The sequence below is a fragment of the Emys orbicularis genome, chromosome 5, assembly GCF_028017835.1.
Source record: "Emys orbicularis isolate rEmyOrb1 chromosome 5, rEmyOrb1.hap1, whole genome shotgun sequence".
Taxonomy (NCBI): Eukaryota; Metazoa; Chordata; order Testudines; family Emydidae; genus Emys; species Emys orbicularis.
In genome coordinates this window covers 101339850-101353949 of record NC_088687.1, presented here as the reverse complement: position 1 = coordinate 101353949, position 14100 = coordinate 101339850, and the positions used below count along the sequence as shown (strand labels likewise).

Sequence of the window (14100 nt, the reverse complement as noted above, 5' to 3'; positions counted from 1 at the left end):
ATTAAAAATTCTAATATAGACAAGGCACAAGCTGCGTTTAATATGTATTAAACTGGTCAAGTTAAAACCTCATTGCGTCTGCTTTCACAGCTTTTAACTTGAACAGTTTAGTAGTTGTTAAAGGCAGTATAGTTTGTCTGCACTATAACTTTATAATGTGTTAGCATGTGTTAACTAATATCACACTTTAAATCTTAATCTAGAAAAGGCCTCAGTTGCTCAGCTTTCAGTCTATTCTCTTGTGATGTTATTTCACTACTTCTCCATCACATTAGTTTTACAAGGTAGACTTTCAGAATTTCTAATATCACAAAAATATATTTTGCGCAAATTTTTTGTAGGTTGCCTTTAAACATCATGAAGAAGCAAATAAGGGTACAGGCCCAATTTTCTTCCACTTGACATATATGATAGGTAGCTTTGATGGGGAGCCGAGTAGAATAGGCATCTTACATAATTTCAGTGTAGTCTTGCTGGAGCAGTGCAACAGGTAATTGAATCACTCCTTCCCTCCTGTCCATCTCTAAGGATTTAGCTTGTGGAGGAGGAAGAATCTCAGTGGGGAGTATGTGTTGAAAAATAAGGTGGTCACTTGGAGAGACACTTTGAGGACCAGGTTTAGTTCAACAGGCACATTGAATCTCTTATGATCTAATACAGTGGTGGGCAACCTTCGGCCCATGGGCCACATGCGGCCCGTCAAGGTAATCCTCTGGTGGGCCGTGAGACAGTTTGTTTACATTGATTGTCCGCAGGCACAGCTGTTCGCAGCTTCCAGTGGCCGCGGTTCACCGTTCCCGGACAATGGGAGTTGCGAGAAGTGGCACGGACTGGCCGCTGCTTCCCACTGCTCCAGTTGTCAGGGAACGGCGAACCGCAGCCACTGGAAGCTGCGGACTGCTGTGCCTGTGGACGGTAAATGTAAACAAACTGTCTCACGGCCCGCCAGCAGATTACCCTGTCGGGCTGCAGGTTGCCCATCACTGATCTAATATTTTTATGTAGTGTTATAGATGTATATGCTTTACAGAAGTAAGACAGAGTCCCAGCATTGAGGAGTTTGCAATCTAAATTAGACAAACACAGGAAATGAGAACTGATGAAAATGGAGAGGAGGGTGAAAAACTACAGACTGTTCTAGAGAAACAGCACCTTTACTCAGTGTAGGAGCTACTAGCACTATCAAGAGCTGGCATATTGTTTTAATGACAAGATTTACTTTCGTTCTTGGTTCTTTTTCTCTGGACAAGTTATGGAGGCTGGCTGAGGAGCCAGTAAAGGGAGAGTACTTTCGATGGAGGAATAAGCTAGCTCAGGGGTAGGCAACCTATGGCACGGGTGCCGAAGGCGGCATGCGAGCTGATTTTCAGTGGCACTCCCACTGCCCGGGTCCTGGCCACCAGTCTGGGGGGCTCTGCATTTTAATTTAATTTTAAATGAAGCTTCTTAAAAATTTTAAAAGCCTTATTTACTTTACATACAACAATAGTTTAGTTATATATAATAGACTTATAGAAAGAGATCTTCTAAAAACGTTAAAATGTATTACTGGCACGCGAAACCTTAAATTAGAGTGAATAAATGAAGACTCGGCACACCACTTCTGAAAGGTTGCCGACCCCTGAGCTAGCTTCTCCTAGTGCCAGTAGTGGTAGTACAGTGGATGAAAGATGTCTCTAGCTCTTGAAAAGAAGGTCTTGATTTTTTTTCCCAAACAGTCTCTGCCCGTGTCTCCCTGCCCCCACATCAGCCACAGAGACTACTTCACTTAGTTTTTCAAGTTTATTCCTTATATATCTAAAAATAAATAGTATTTCTTGTCTACCATTGACAAGAAGTGCTGCCTCTAGCAAATCCAATTTAGGCTTTTCATTATTACATGAAAACGCACAATGGTAATATAGTTTCTGTATCTAACTTTAACCATTTACTAGTTACCTATAAGTCAGGCTGATAGAAACGGTGTGATGGGACTTCCAGTAAGGTCCAGGAGCTGGCGAGAAGCTCAGCTCCCTCCTAGCAACTGGGAAGTTACCGGGTTTTCTACCTGGTTCCAATGTTTCGTGTCAGCCTCTAGTTAGTAGGGGCTTGGCTGCACCAGGAAACTAACTGGAATAGCTCCCCATGTGGACACGGTTATTCTGGAATAAATGTTCACATGGGTAGCTATTTCAGAAAAGCTATTGTGCTTTAAATTCACATTCTACCTTAATCTGCAATATCTTTCAAGTATAGACAATCCATAGGTGATGAACTTGAAACATCACCTTCCTCACTCTGGTTGCTGAAAGGTAGAGAGCTTTTTTGCCCCGTTCCTTCTTGGAGGCTTCTGTTTTTTTTGGTGGGGGGATATAGAGGAAAGGGGAAAGTAACTGCTGTAAGGAATGTGAGGTCTCTAGTACTGTATACCTCCCTTACGCTTTTACGGTTCTGTTGCCCAGTGAATAGCTTCAGTGTTTGCCTCTGCTCATAGCATCCTGATGAATCTTGCCCACAGTTTCTAAATAGCAATTGTGAAACTGACCGGAGTTAACTTAACTGGGGAAGTTATGAGCAGCTGCCAAAGCACTGGCTCATATTGTCTTCAGGCTCAGAGAGACAGCACTGCATTACTTATATATTTGTTCATATTTGGACTACCATAACATTTTCAATCATCATTGATAGAAATGTTATATTGAAATGTAAGGCTGGAAGGATGTAGAGAGGTCATCTAGTCCAGCCCTCTGTGCTGATGCAAGACCAGATTACCTAGACCGCCCCTGACAGGTGTCTGTCTAACCTGTTCTTTAAAGCCTCCCATGATGGGGATTCTACAACATCCCTTGGAAGCCTATCCCAGTACTTAACTATCCTTATAGTTACAAAGTTTTTCCTAATATCTAACCTAAATCTTCCTTGCCGATGATTAAGCCCATTACTTCTTGTCCTACCTTCAGTGAACATAGAGAACAATTTTGATCACTGTTCTCTTTATAACAGCCTTTAACACATTTGAAGACTGTTATCAGGTGCCCCCCAGGCATCTTTTCTGAAAACTAAATTTGCTCAGTTTTTTGACAGTTCCTCATAGGTCATGTTTTCTAAACTTTTATTATATTAATTGCTCTTCTCTGGACTCCAGTGTGGCCACATCTTTCTTAAAGTGTCATGCCCAGAACTGGACACAGTATTCCAGCTGAGGCCTTACCAGCACTGAGTAGAGTCGGACAATTATCTCCTGTGTCTTGCAAATGACACCCCTGTTAATACAACCCAGAATATTAGTGTTTTGTAACTGTATCACATTGTTAGCTCATATTTAATTTGTGATCCACTGTAACCCTCCGATCCTTTTCAGTAGTCCTACTTTCTAGCCAGTTATTCTCTATTTTGCAGTTTTGCATTTAATTTTTTCTTCCCAGTTCTTGTGGTTCTTTTCAGTTGTCTTTATTGAATTTCATCTTGTTAATTTCAGACCCAGTTTGAGAACATACCATTGATAATGACCCTTTGAGTATGGTCTTTCAACTAGCTGTTCACCCGCCACGTATTATTTTCATCTAGACGACACTTCCCCTAGTTGGCTTATGAGAACATCGTGGAGACTGTGTCAAAAGTCTTACTGAAATCAAGATATATCGCATCTACAGCTTCCCCTTATCCGCTAGGCCAGCAACCCTATTTAGTAAGGAAATTAGGTTGGTTTGGCATGATTTCTTCTTGACAAATTCATGTTGGCTATTGCTTATTACACTGTTTATCCTTTAGGTGTTTCCAAATTGATTGTTTAATAATTAATTCAGTATCTTTCCAGGTATTGAAGTTAGGCTGACTGGTCTATAATTCCCCTGGTTCTCTTTGTTCCCCTCTTTAAAGATAGGTACTAGACTTGCCCTTCTCTAGTCCTCTGGGACCTCACTCCGTCCTCCCTGAATTAACAAAGATAATTGCTAACAGTTCAGACATTGTTTCAGCTCATTCATTAAGCACCGTAGGATGAATTTCATTTGGTCCTGCCTACTTAAGTACATCTAACTCAGCTAAATATTCTTTAACGTGTTCTTTCCCTATTTTGGCTTGAATTCTTTCCCTTTTGTTGTTCATACTAATTGTGTTGAGTATCTGGTCTTCGTTAACCTTTTTAGTGAAGACCGAAGCCAAATAGGCATCATATACCTCAGCCTTCTTGCTGTTTGTTGTTAGCTCTTCTTTCTGCTAAATAGAGGACCTACATTTTATTTAGTTTTTCTCTTGCTCCTAATGTATTTACAGAACCTCTTCTTATTGCCCTTTATGTCCCTGGGTAGTTGTAACTCATTTTGTTTTTGTCCCTACATGCTTGTGATATTCTTTTATATTCAACTGCAATAATTTGTCTGTTTCTTCTTTTTGTAGGATTCTTTTTTGATTTTCAGATCCTGATGCAACCATATTCGCTTCTTACTATTTTTCCTATCTTCCCTTCGCATCAGGATAGTTTTCTGTTGCACCTTTAATATTGTCATTTTCAGGAACTGCCAGCTCTCCTGTACTTTTTTTCCCTTAGGTTTTCTTCCCATGGGACTTACCTATCAGTTCCCTGAGTTTGTTATAGTCTGCTTTTTTGAAGTCCATTATCCTTATTCTGCTCTCACTCATTGTTTATTCTTAGGGCTAGTCTATACTAGAAGCACTACATTGGCACAGCTGCGCTGCTGTAGCATGCCTGGTGAAGATGCTCTATGCCGACGGGAGAGCTCTCTCCTATCGGCATAATAGCTTCCACCTCTCACAGAGATGAGGTAATGTCAGTGGGAGACAGTCTCCTGCCAACATAGCGCCAGTAAGGACAGCGCCTAGGTTGCTGTAATTTGTGTTACTCAGGGGGGTGACTTTTTATATCGACTTAAGCGGTAATGTAGACCTGCCCTTAGAATCATGAAATTTATCGTTTCGTGATCACTTTAATCCAAATTGCCTTCAGCCTTCATATTTGCAACCAGTTCCTCCCTGTTAGTCGGAATCAAGTCTAAACTGGCTGTTCCACCCCCACCCACCCCCGGTTACTTCTGAAACAAGAAGTTTTCCCCAATATATTCCTATGACTTATTGGACATCTTTTGTTTTGCCATGTTACTTTTCCAACAGATGTCTGGGTAAAGTTCCCCATTACTACTAGGACTTGTGTTTTGGATATTTCTGTTGTTTGTTCTAGAAATGCCTCATCCACTTCCTCCACCTGATTTGGTGGTCTGTAGTAGACCCCTACCAGGATATTGCTTCTTCACCCAGAGACTTTCAACTGGTCTGCCTCTTACCTTCTTCTGGATCTCACAACAAATGTCTGTATTCTTGGTGTATAACCCAACACCACCTCCTTTTCCCCCCTGCCTGTTCTTTCTGAACACGGAATAATTCTCTATGCCAGGGTTGGCCAACCTGAGCCTGAGAAGGAGCCAGAATTTACCAATGTACGTTGCCAAAGAGCCACAGTAATATGTCAGCAGCCCCCCGTCAGCTCTCCACCCCGCTCCCAGCGCCTCCCACCCACTGGCAGCTCTGCCGATCAGCACCTCCCCCTCCCTCTCCACACCTCCCAATCAGCTGGTTTGTGGCATGCAGGAGGCTCGGGGGGGGGGGAGGAGCGAGAGTACAGCAGGCCCCGGGGGGGGGGGAAGGGGTGGAGTGGGGGCAGGGCCTATGGCAGAGCCAGGGGTTGAGCTGCGAGCACCCCCTGGCACATTGGAAAGTTGGTGCTGGTGGCTCCAGCCCCAGAGTAGGTGCCTATACAAGAAGTTGCATATTAACTTCTGAAGAGCCGCATGTGGCTCCGGAGCTACAGGTTGGCTATCCCTGCTCTATGCCAATATGCTAGTCATGAGATTTATCCCACCCAGTCTTCATGATGCCAGTTAAGTAATATTTTGGCTTATGTACTAATACTTCCAGTTCGTCCTGTTTATTTCCCTTACTCCTTGTATTTCTGTATAGACGTTCAAGATGTTGTGTGATTCCCTCACTGTTTCCCTCTTGTTGGTCCTGTGACCCTTCTGTTAAGGTCACCATTTTTATACCTGCCTGTGGGCTTTTATCACTTGACCCCTTTGAACCTGATTTAAAGCCCTCCTCACTAAATTGGTGAGTTGGTGTCCCTGCCTAGGGCCTAACTCAGAAGGATGGACAAGAACATCACCCTTGCTCCCAGAGCCGTGCAGTCACTGTGCAGGGGCCTACCTGACAATATCATTAGTGCCCAGGTGGATGAGCAGGACATCCCGGGACATCCTGTCAGGTTGGCAGATAGAAGCTTAAAATTCAGTTCTACTCTGGAAAAGTGACTAAAAATAGCACATTGCTGCTTTTTGCTCCTGTTAGCACTGCAGGACCAATATAGCTACGAAAGAGTGAGGTAGCTTCTACTGTGACTTGTGCAGCAGCAACAGAATTGTTAATGAACAGAACCAATAATGTTCCTGCCAACACATGCACTTAACTTGATTCATATGAGTAGTCCTATTGAAATCAGAGTGCAGTTGGTGAGCATAAGGGAACTACTTGCACGAATAAAGTTAGGCCGTGTCTACATGCTAACATTTTTTGGCTATAACCTGAGGTGTGAATTTTAAATTGATACTGTTATAAAGCCCTGGTATAAAGTAGATGCTCTTATTCTAGTATGGGAGTGCCTTTTTATGGTTGATTTGGCATTTGAGAAAGGGTGTATGCTAACCAAAAAACCCACGCATGTTCCAGAACAAGTGTCCTCACATGGTTGGTATAATTATGTTGGTATAACTGATAAAGCTTTCTCATATAGACAGACTTTACGAGTTTGCCGGATTAGGATCTCTGCTCTGATTTCAGAATTTTCCATTGTTATGAGCCAGAAGGAACCATGCTTAATTTTCAGATCCCAGGTTGAATTCTTATTGTTAGCAGTTGGAAGAACATATCTTTGCTTTTATATTGAGCTGTCTTTTGGACTAGAATCATGGAGTGAGAGTAGATATTGAATGCTACAATGTCTGTCTTTGACCGTCACTTGTCATAGTGAAGACAATCTTTAAATTTTACAGAAATTATTGGTTGGAGTGCTTCTTTGCCTCACCCCCCACTTATGAAGGGAATTTTCTACTCTTTAATCATAAGTAGATTTTTCAAGCTCTGCCCATGTTGATTATGTAAACAATTTGTCATAAACAAAGTTAATAGCATGTTATCACTCTTTAGTGTACAATACCCAAACATGAGTTAAATAGAATTCAGGAAGCCAGGGGTGTATGTCCCGCAGGTGGTACTGGATGAGATGCAAAATCATCCTGCAGTGTCAGCTGGTTTTTAAAGGGACTGCACTACAGTTAGCTGGTGTTCAATAGCTTGCTCAAAGCAGAGGAACTTACTAGCAGGGTTTCAGAAGATTGTGCTCCAGAACTGAGAGTACTCTTTTAAAAACCTGCTTGTTAACTCACATTTTTATCCTAAACATGTTTATCTGAATTTTATGGCTGCTCCTCAAGACCTTTGAATCCAGTGTGCTGTATTCACTATTAAAATCAATATTTTTCTCATGCAAATGCTAATAGAATAACTGGATAGTGTGTTAATGTTCCTATTAATAGTATTTACACTAATGTAGTATTTCATTATGACCTGTAAGTATTCAGAACCCTTTTTGTAAAATATCATTAAACATGTGCATGACCATTTGACTAGACCTGTGGGTTGACCAAGGAATCGGGATAATAGGACAAATGAATTGAGGTCCACCACTCAACTTGATGGCATTTCTGCCTGTATGTATGTAATGTGATAACTTTTGAAAACTGCAGCTAATCAATTGTAAACATTCAGGGAAATGTTTTGATATCAATGGGCAGAAAGAACCCTATTGATTTCGGGGAAAATTGGAAGAGCCACTAAAATCAGGCTCACTAAATTCAAGATACAGCGGTGACACACCGACCTCATAGAGGACAGTGGGGAGGGAAGTAAAGTTTCTGTGGAGATGAGCATGAGGTTGGGATCTCAGGGTTAGGGATGAGGATGGGGTTAGGGTACTAGAGAACTTCCTTTGCCTAGAGCACCAAAAGGAGATACTGGGCCTGATTTTAGTGGAAATCAGGATGCTTGGAAGCCTTTCATCCCCTGATCTGGCCAGCACGCCCCTTACCATGACTCTTACCCCTGTATTCTGAATGACCAAATGGCGACACAGGGGTGAGGGGCCTGGTCATAGTGGAGGCGAAGGACCCTGCTAGATGTACAGTTCCACCTACATAAGCAATGAAGTGTATGACCTTCTAGTTTAATCTGACGTAACCTAGCAGCCTGAAATTTCCAAAAGAGTAACACTTTTCATTACATTGAACTGAAATGTATTTGAAAATAGATATATTACAGTTAGATGTAGATACTGTAGATACTGCTGCTGATGGGAATTTTGCTTTAAAAAAAAAGTGATGTCATTTGCAGTGGTTGGGACCCTAATGTCAAACTGTGCTAACAAGTTTTTAAATTACTTTGCCTTCTGATTGTTAAATTAGTATTACTTTACTATGTAATTTTTAAGTTTATAGTCAAGAGTTAACCAGTTTCTAGCCTGTTTTCATAATCTTTAAGGACTTGTTACACTGTCCATGTAATTTTTTAATTTTTTTAGAACAATAGTCACCAACAATAGTAGCCTAAGAAAAGATGAGTATACTTGAAAATACATTTAATTATATTTCATAGCTAATGTGCTGAGGGTCTTACTTTTTGACAGAGTTCTGAACAAAACTTCTCCTTTTTATGGAGAAAAGTAAACAATTTTGCTCAAGGTTATGTAATAAAGTTCATTAATTTTGATAATATTGTACGGTGCTTTCTGGGTTCCCAGTCTATTTTTTGCACTTGTAACTGACTGACTAAATTTGTTTAGTCGGGGGGGAGGGATAGCTCAGTGGTTTGAGCATTGGCCTGCTAAACCCAGGGTTGTGAGTTCAATCCTTGAGGGGGCCACTTAGGGATCTGGGGCAAAATCAGTACTTGGTCCTGCTAGTGAAGGCAGGGGGCTGGACTCGATGACCTTTCAAGGTCCCTTCCAGTTCTAGGAGATAGGATATCTCCTTTAATTAATTTTTTTTTTTTTGTTGTTCTGTAATCTCCGATTTAGGAATATTTTTAGTTTGGGGAGTAAAAGCTATTTTGTGGACTAAAATACAGTTAATATGGTTGATAAGTGAGTCTGCATACTAAAAAAAATAAATCAAATTCATGTATGGCCAAATTGTAAAATAACATTTATAATTGTTTAAAAATATCCCAAATCAATAATTCCTTTAGTTTACTTAAGCAGATAGAATAGATCCTTCCATGTTAGAAATTTATAGTTAATTTTCTTTTTATTTAAAAGTGAAGTTAAAGGTGTCTTGTTTTAGACTGTGTGGGTGAGAAGGAAGGAGTATAATCTTTTGAAACAAGGGTAATCCTGCAATCTCCTCACATGTAGAACCACTAGTGACCAAAAGTGGGAATTAACTTGTGGAATTGACTGCTGGATCAGGTCTGAAGTAACCAATAATCTTGTGTATTTGCACATATAGTGGGGAATTAACATTTCTCATTAAAACACAGTTTGTCTGTGAAGCTTTTCAGTTTTATAGAATCAAAGAGAAAAGGGTGTATAACATCAAAACAAAAATACAATCTTACGCCCCTGTGAAGTTGATCCTTCATCTGGGCTTTGTGTGTCTACTGTTTTCTGTATGATTTATGTTGTAAACTCCTCGGTGCAGGGAACCCTTGCACTGTGTCCTGTAGAGTATTTAGCATGCTTTTGTCACTCAAATGGTGTTCAGGTTCTCAATGTTTAGTGATGCCTACCAAAACATGTTTGCAAGGGTTTATCCATGCTAGGAAGTTGTAACAGTTTAACTATGGCAGTATAGTTAAAGCAATATAAACCCCCTCTCCCCCCCCAACCCAGTGTGGACATAATTATGTTGCTATAAAGGTGCTTTATACCTGTACAGCTGGTCCTGTACTGGAAGGGGGATAACTATACTGATATAAATGCTTTTACCCGTAATTATTTTGGTCAAAAAGTCAGACCCTTAGCTAAAATAATTATACCAGTAAATCTTTTCAGCATAGACCAGGCATAAGATTCCAAGGTAGGAAGAAGTGTGTGCTTCTTAGCTCTCTTTTTTGAAATTTCATTAAACTAATTCGCTCTTTGAGTAATCGGAGCAATACATTTTGTAATAGTAATATCTCAACACTCAACACATTGAGGCCATCCTGTTCTAAACACCTATTTTTACTTCTTCATAATGGTTTCAACAACTTCCCTTTTGGACTAAAACCTCTCTTTATTAGCCCAAATCTAACTTTTTTTATATGGAACAGTTTCAGTAAATTTGATTGAGCTTTTTAAAGTGTGTGTGTGTGTGTGTGTGTGTGTGTGTGTGTGTGTGTGTGTGTGTGTGTGTGTGTAATCTTGTTTAAACAAAAATTAAGGTGGTTTTTGTTGCAGATACCTGAAAGTACATTGGTTATTAAAATTAAAGTTGCTGTGGACTGAGTTTTCTATAATTACACTTGCCTAGGAAATTAATAGAAATTTAGTTCATAATTAAAATTATAAGAAATTTTAAAATAATGGTCTGGCCATGCAAGTACTCAATTTTTCTTAATGTTTTTGAACACTCTTGTTTGCATCTTAATTCTGTGCATTCAAATATTCTGTTAGTATCATATATATTAGTAAAAATGACATTCCATTTACTGACTGAGCTGTTTTTTGTTGTTAAAGTGTGAAAGGAATCTCACTTATTTTTTCCAAGAAAGGCATGTACTCTTCTATGCTTTCATAACTGTAAAATTTTAATCTGACTTTTTGAAGCTTCCTATAAAAAAATCTCCTTTGGGCTGAGATTAATTATGTGAAAATTGAGAAAACCATAAGAAAGAAAAATAGTGATTAGATTGAAAAAACTGTTTGGTCTGTTTTATAGCAGTGGTGTCCTTCATACAGGTCCTTTCTTCACTAGGAAGACAAGGGGTATGTTTAGCACATATGTTAACTAACGCACGTTAAAATCTTAGCGTTAATAAATTAAGTTATAGTTTTAAATGTGTTAACTGGTAAAGGTAAGCCTTAGGTTCCCCCTATGCTTTAACTTCATCAGTTCAACATGTGTTTGTTAATTAGCATGTGTTAGTTAACATAAGAACATAAAAATGGCCGTACTAGGTCAGACCAAAGGTCCATCTAGCCCAGTATCCTGTCTTCCAACAGTGGCCAATGCCAGGTGCCCCTGGGAATGAACAGAACGGGTTTAGACCCCATATTTTATATGTATAGTTGGAATTATGCTTTCCAATGTGCATTACTTTGCATTTATCAACATTGAATTTCATCTGCCATTTTGTTGCCCAGTCACCCAGTTTTGAGAGATCCCTTTGTAGCTCTTCGCTGTCTGCTATGGACTTAACTATGTTGAGCAATTTTGTATCATCTGCAAATTTTGCCACCTCACTGTTTACCCATTTTTCCAGATCATTTATGAATATATTGAATAGGACTGGTCCCAATACAGACCCCAGGGGGACACCACTATTTGCCTCTCTTCATTCTGAAAACTGACCATTTATTCCTACTCTTTGTTTCCTATCTTTTAACCAGTTACCAATCCATCAGAGGACCTTCCCTCTTATCCCATGACAGCTTACTTTGCTATAAGAGCCTTTGGTGAGGGACCTTGTCAAAGGCTTTCTGAAAATCTAAGTACATTATATCCACTGGAACCCCCTTGTCCACATGCTTATTGACCCACTCAAAGATTTATAGTAGATTGGTGAGGCATGATTTCTCTTTACAAAACCTATGTTGACTCTTCCCCAACAAATTATATTCATCTATGTGTCTGACAATTTTGTTCTGTACTATAGTTTCAACCAGTTTGCCCGATACTGAAATCAGGCTTACTGGCCTGTAATTGCCGGGATCACCTCTGAAGTCCTTTTTAAAAACTGGCATCACATTAGCTATTCTCCAGTCATTTGGTACAGAAGCTGATTTAAGATTACAGACTACAGTTAATAGTTCTGCAGTTTCACATTTGAGTTCCTTCAGAACTCTCGGGTGAATACCATATGGTCCTGGTGACTTATTACTGTTTAGTTTATCAATTTGTTCCAAAATCTCCTCTAATGACAGCTCAATCTGGGACAGTTCCTCAGATTGTTACCTAAAAAGAATGGCTCAGGTTTGGGAATCTCCCTCACATCCTCAGCCTTGAAGACTGATGCAGAGAATTCATTTAGTTTCTCCGCAATGGCCTTATCGTCCTTGAGTGCTCCTTTAGCATCTCGATTGTCCAGTGGCCCCACTGGTTGTTTAGGAGGCTTCCTGCTTCTGATGTACTTAAAAAAATGTTGCTATTACTTTTTGAGTCTTTGGCTAGCTGTTCTTCAAATTCTTTTTTTGGCCTTCCTAATGATATTTTTATATTTAATTTGCCAGAGTTTATGCTCCTTTCTATTTCCCTCACTAGGATTTAACTCCCACTTTTGAAAGGATGCTTTTTTGCCTCTCACTGCTTCTTTTACTTTGTTGTTTAGCCACGCTGGCACTTTTTTGGTTCTCTTACTGTGTTTTTTAATCTAGGGTATACATTTAAGTTGAGCCTCTATTATGGTGTCTTTAAAAAGTTTCTATGCAGCTTGCAGGAATTTCACTTTTGGCACTGTACCTTTTAATTTCTGTTTAACTAACTTCCTCATTTTTGTGTAGTCCTCCTTTCTGAAATTAAATGCTATAGTGTTGGGCTGCTGTGGTGATTTCCCTGCCACAGGGATGTTAAATTTAATTATATTACGGTCACTATTACCAAGCGGTCCAGCTATATTCACCTCTTGGACCAGATCCTGTGCTCCACTTAGGCCTAAATTAAGAATTGCCTCTCCTTTTGTGGGTTCCAGGATTAGTTGCTCCAAAAAGCAGTCATTTAAGGTGTCAAGAACCTCTATCTCTTTATCTCTGCATCCCGTCATGAGGTGACATGTACCCAGTCAGTATGGGGATAGTTGAAATCCCCCATTATTATTGAGTTTTTTATTTTAATAGCCTCTCTAATCTCCCATAGCATTTCACAGTGACTATCACCATCCTGGTCAGGTGATCGGTAATATATCCCTACTGCTATGTTGTTGTTGTTAGAGCATGTAATTACTATCCATAGGGATTCTATGGTACAGTTTGGCTCATTTAAGATTTTTACTTAATTTGATTCTACGCTTTTTCACATATAGTGCCACTCCCACACCAACACAACCTGTTCTCTCCTTCTGAAATATTTTGTACCCTGATATTACTGTGTCCCATTGATTATCCTCATTCCACCAAGTTTCTGCGATAGCTATTATATCAATATCCTCATTTAAAATTAGGCACTCTAGTTCACCCATCTTATTATTTAGACTTCTAGCATTGGCATATAAGCACTTAAAAAACTTGTCACTTTCTGGTTCTCTATCATTACATGATGTAATTGAACGGTACTTTTTTTCATTTGACTGTTTCTCATAAGATCATACCTGTATTTTATCATCTTCCATCCTCTCCTCCTCTCTAGGACATAAAGAATCTCCATTAATAGATCCTCTCCTAAGGGATGTTGCTGCCCGAACCATGTGCTCCTCTGCACCTGTAAGCTTTCCCCCAGCCCTTAGTTTAAAAACTGCTGTACAACCTTTTTAATTTCAAATGCCAGCAGTCTGGTTCCATTTTGGTTTAGATGGAGCCCATCCTTCCTATATAGGCGCCCCCTTTCTCAAAAATTTCCCCAGTTCTTAATAAATCTAAACCCCTCCTACTTACACCATCGTCTACCAGGGGTCTCAAACTCAAATGACCAGGAGGGCCACATGAGGACTAGTACATTGGCCTGAGGGCCCCATTTACTGACACCTCCCCCCCGCCGCCCTTGGCCCTGCCCCCACTCCACCCCTTCCATGTGGCCCTGCCCCTGCCCCGCCTTTTTCCACCCCTTCCCTGCCCCCATTCCAACCCCTTCCCTGAAATCCCCACCCCAATGCTGCCCGCGGTTCCCCATTCACGGCCAATGGGAGCTGCTGGGGGCGGTGCCTGAAGCA

At 40.3% G+C, this 14100-nt stretch overlaps 1 protein-coding gene across 3 annotated transcripts in view; it reads left to right on the top strand.

The window, feature by feature from the left end:
- Positions 1 to 14100, top strand: part of UBE2K (ubiquitin conjugating enzyme E2 K) — a 66958-nt gene that overhangs the window by 3083 nt on the left and 49775 nt on the right. The window contains exon 2 of one of the 3 annotated variants that reach the window (XM_065405777.1): positions 13581 to 13654. The exons of the other annotated variants lie outside the window; for them this stretch is intronic. Coding sequence (XP_065261849.1) covers positions 13581 to 13654 — 74 coding nt within the window. The remainder of the gene's footprint in view (positions 1 to 13580; positions 13655 to 14100) is intronic. 3 annotated transcript variants of the gene reach the window in all.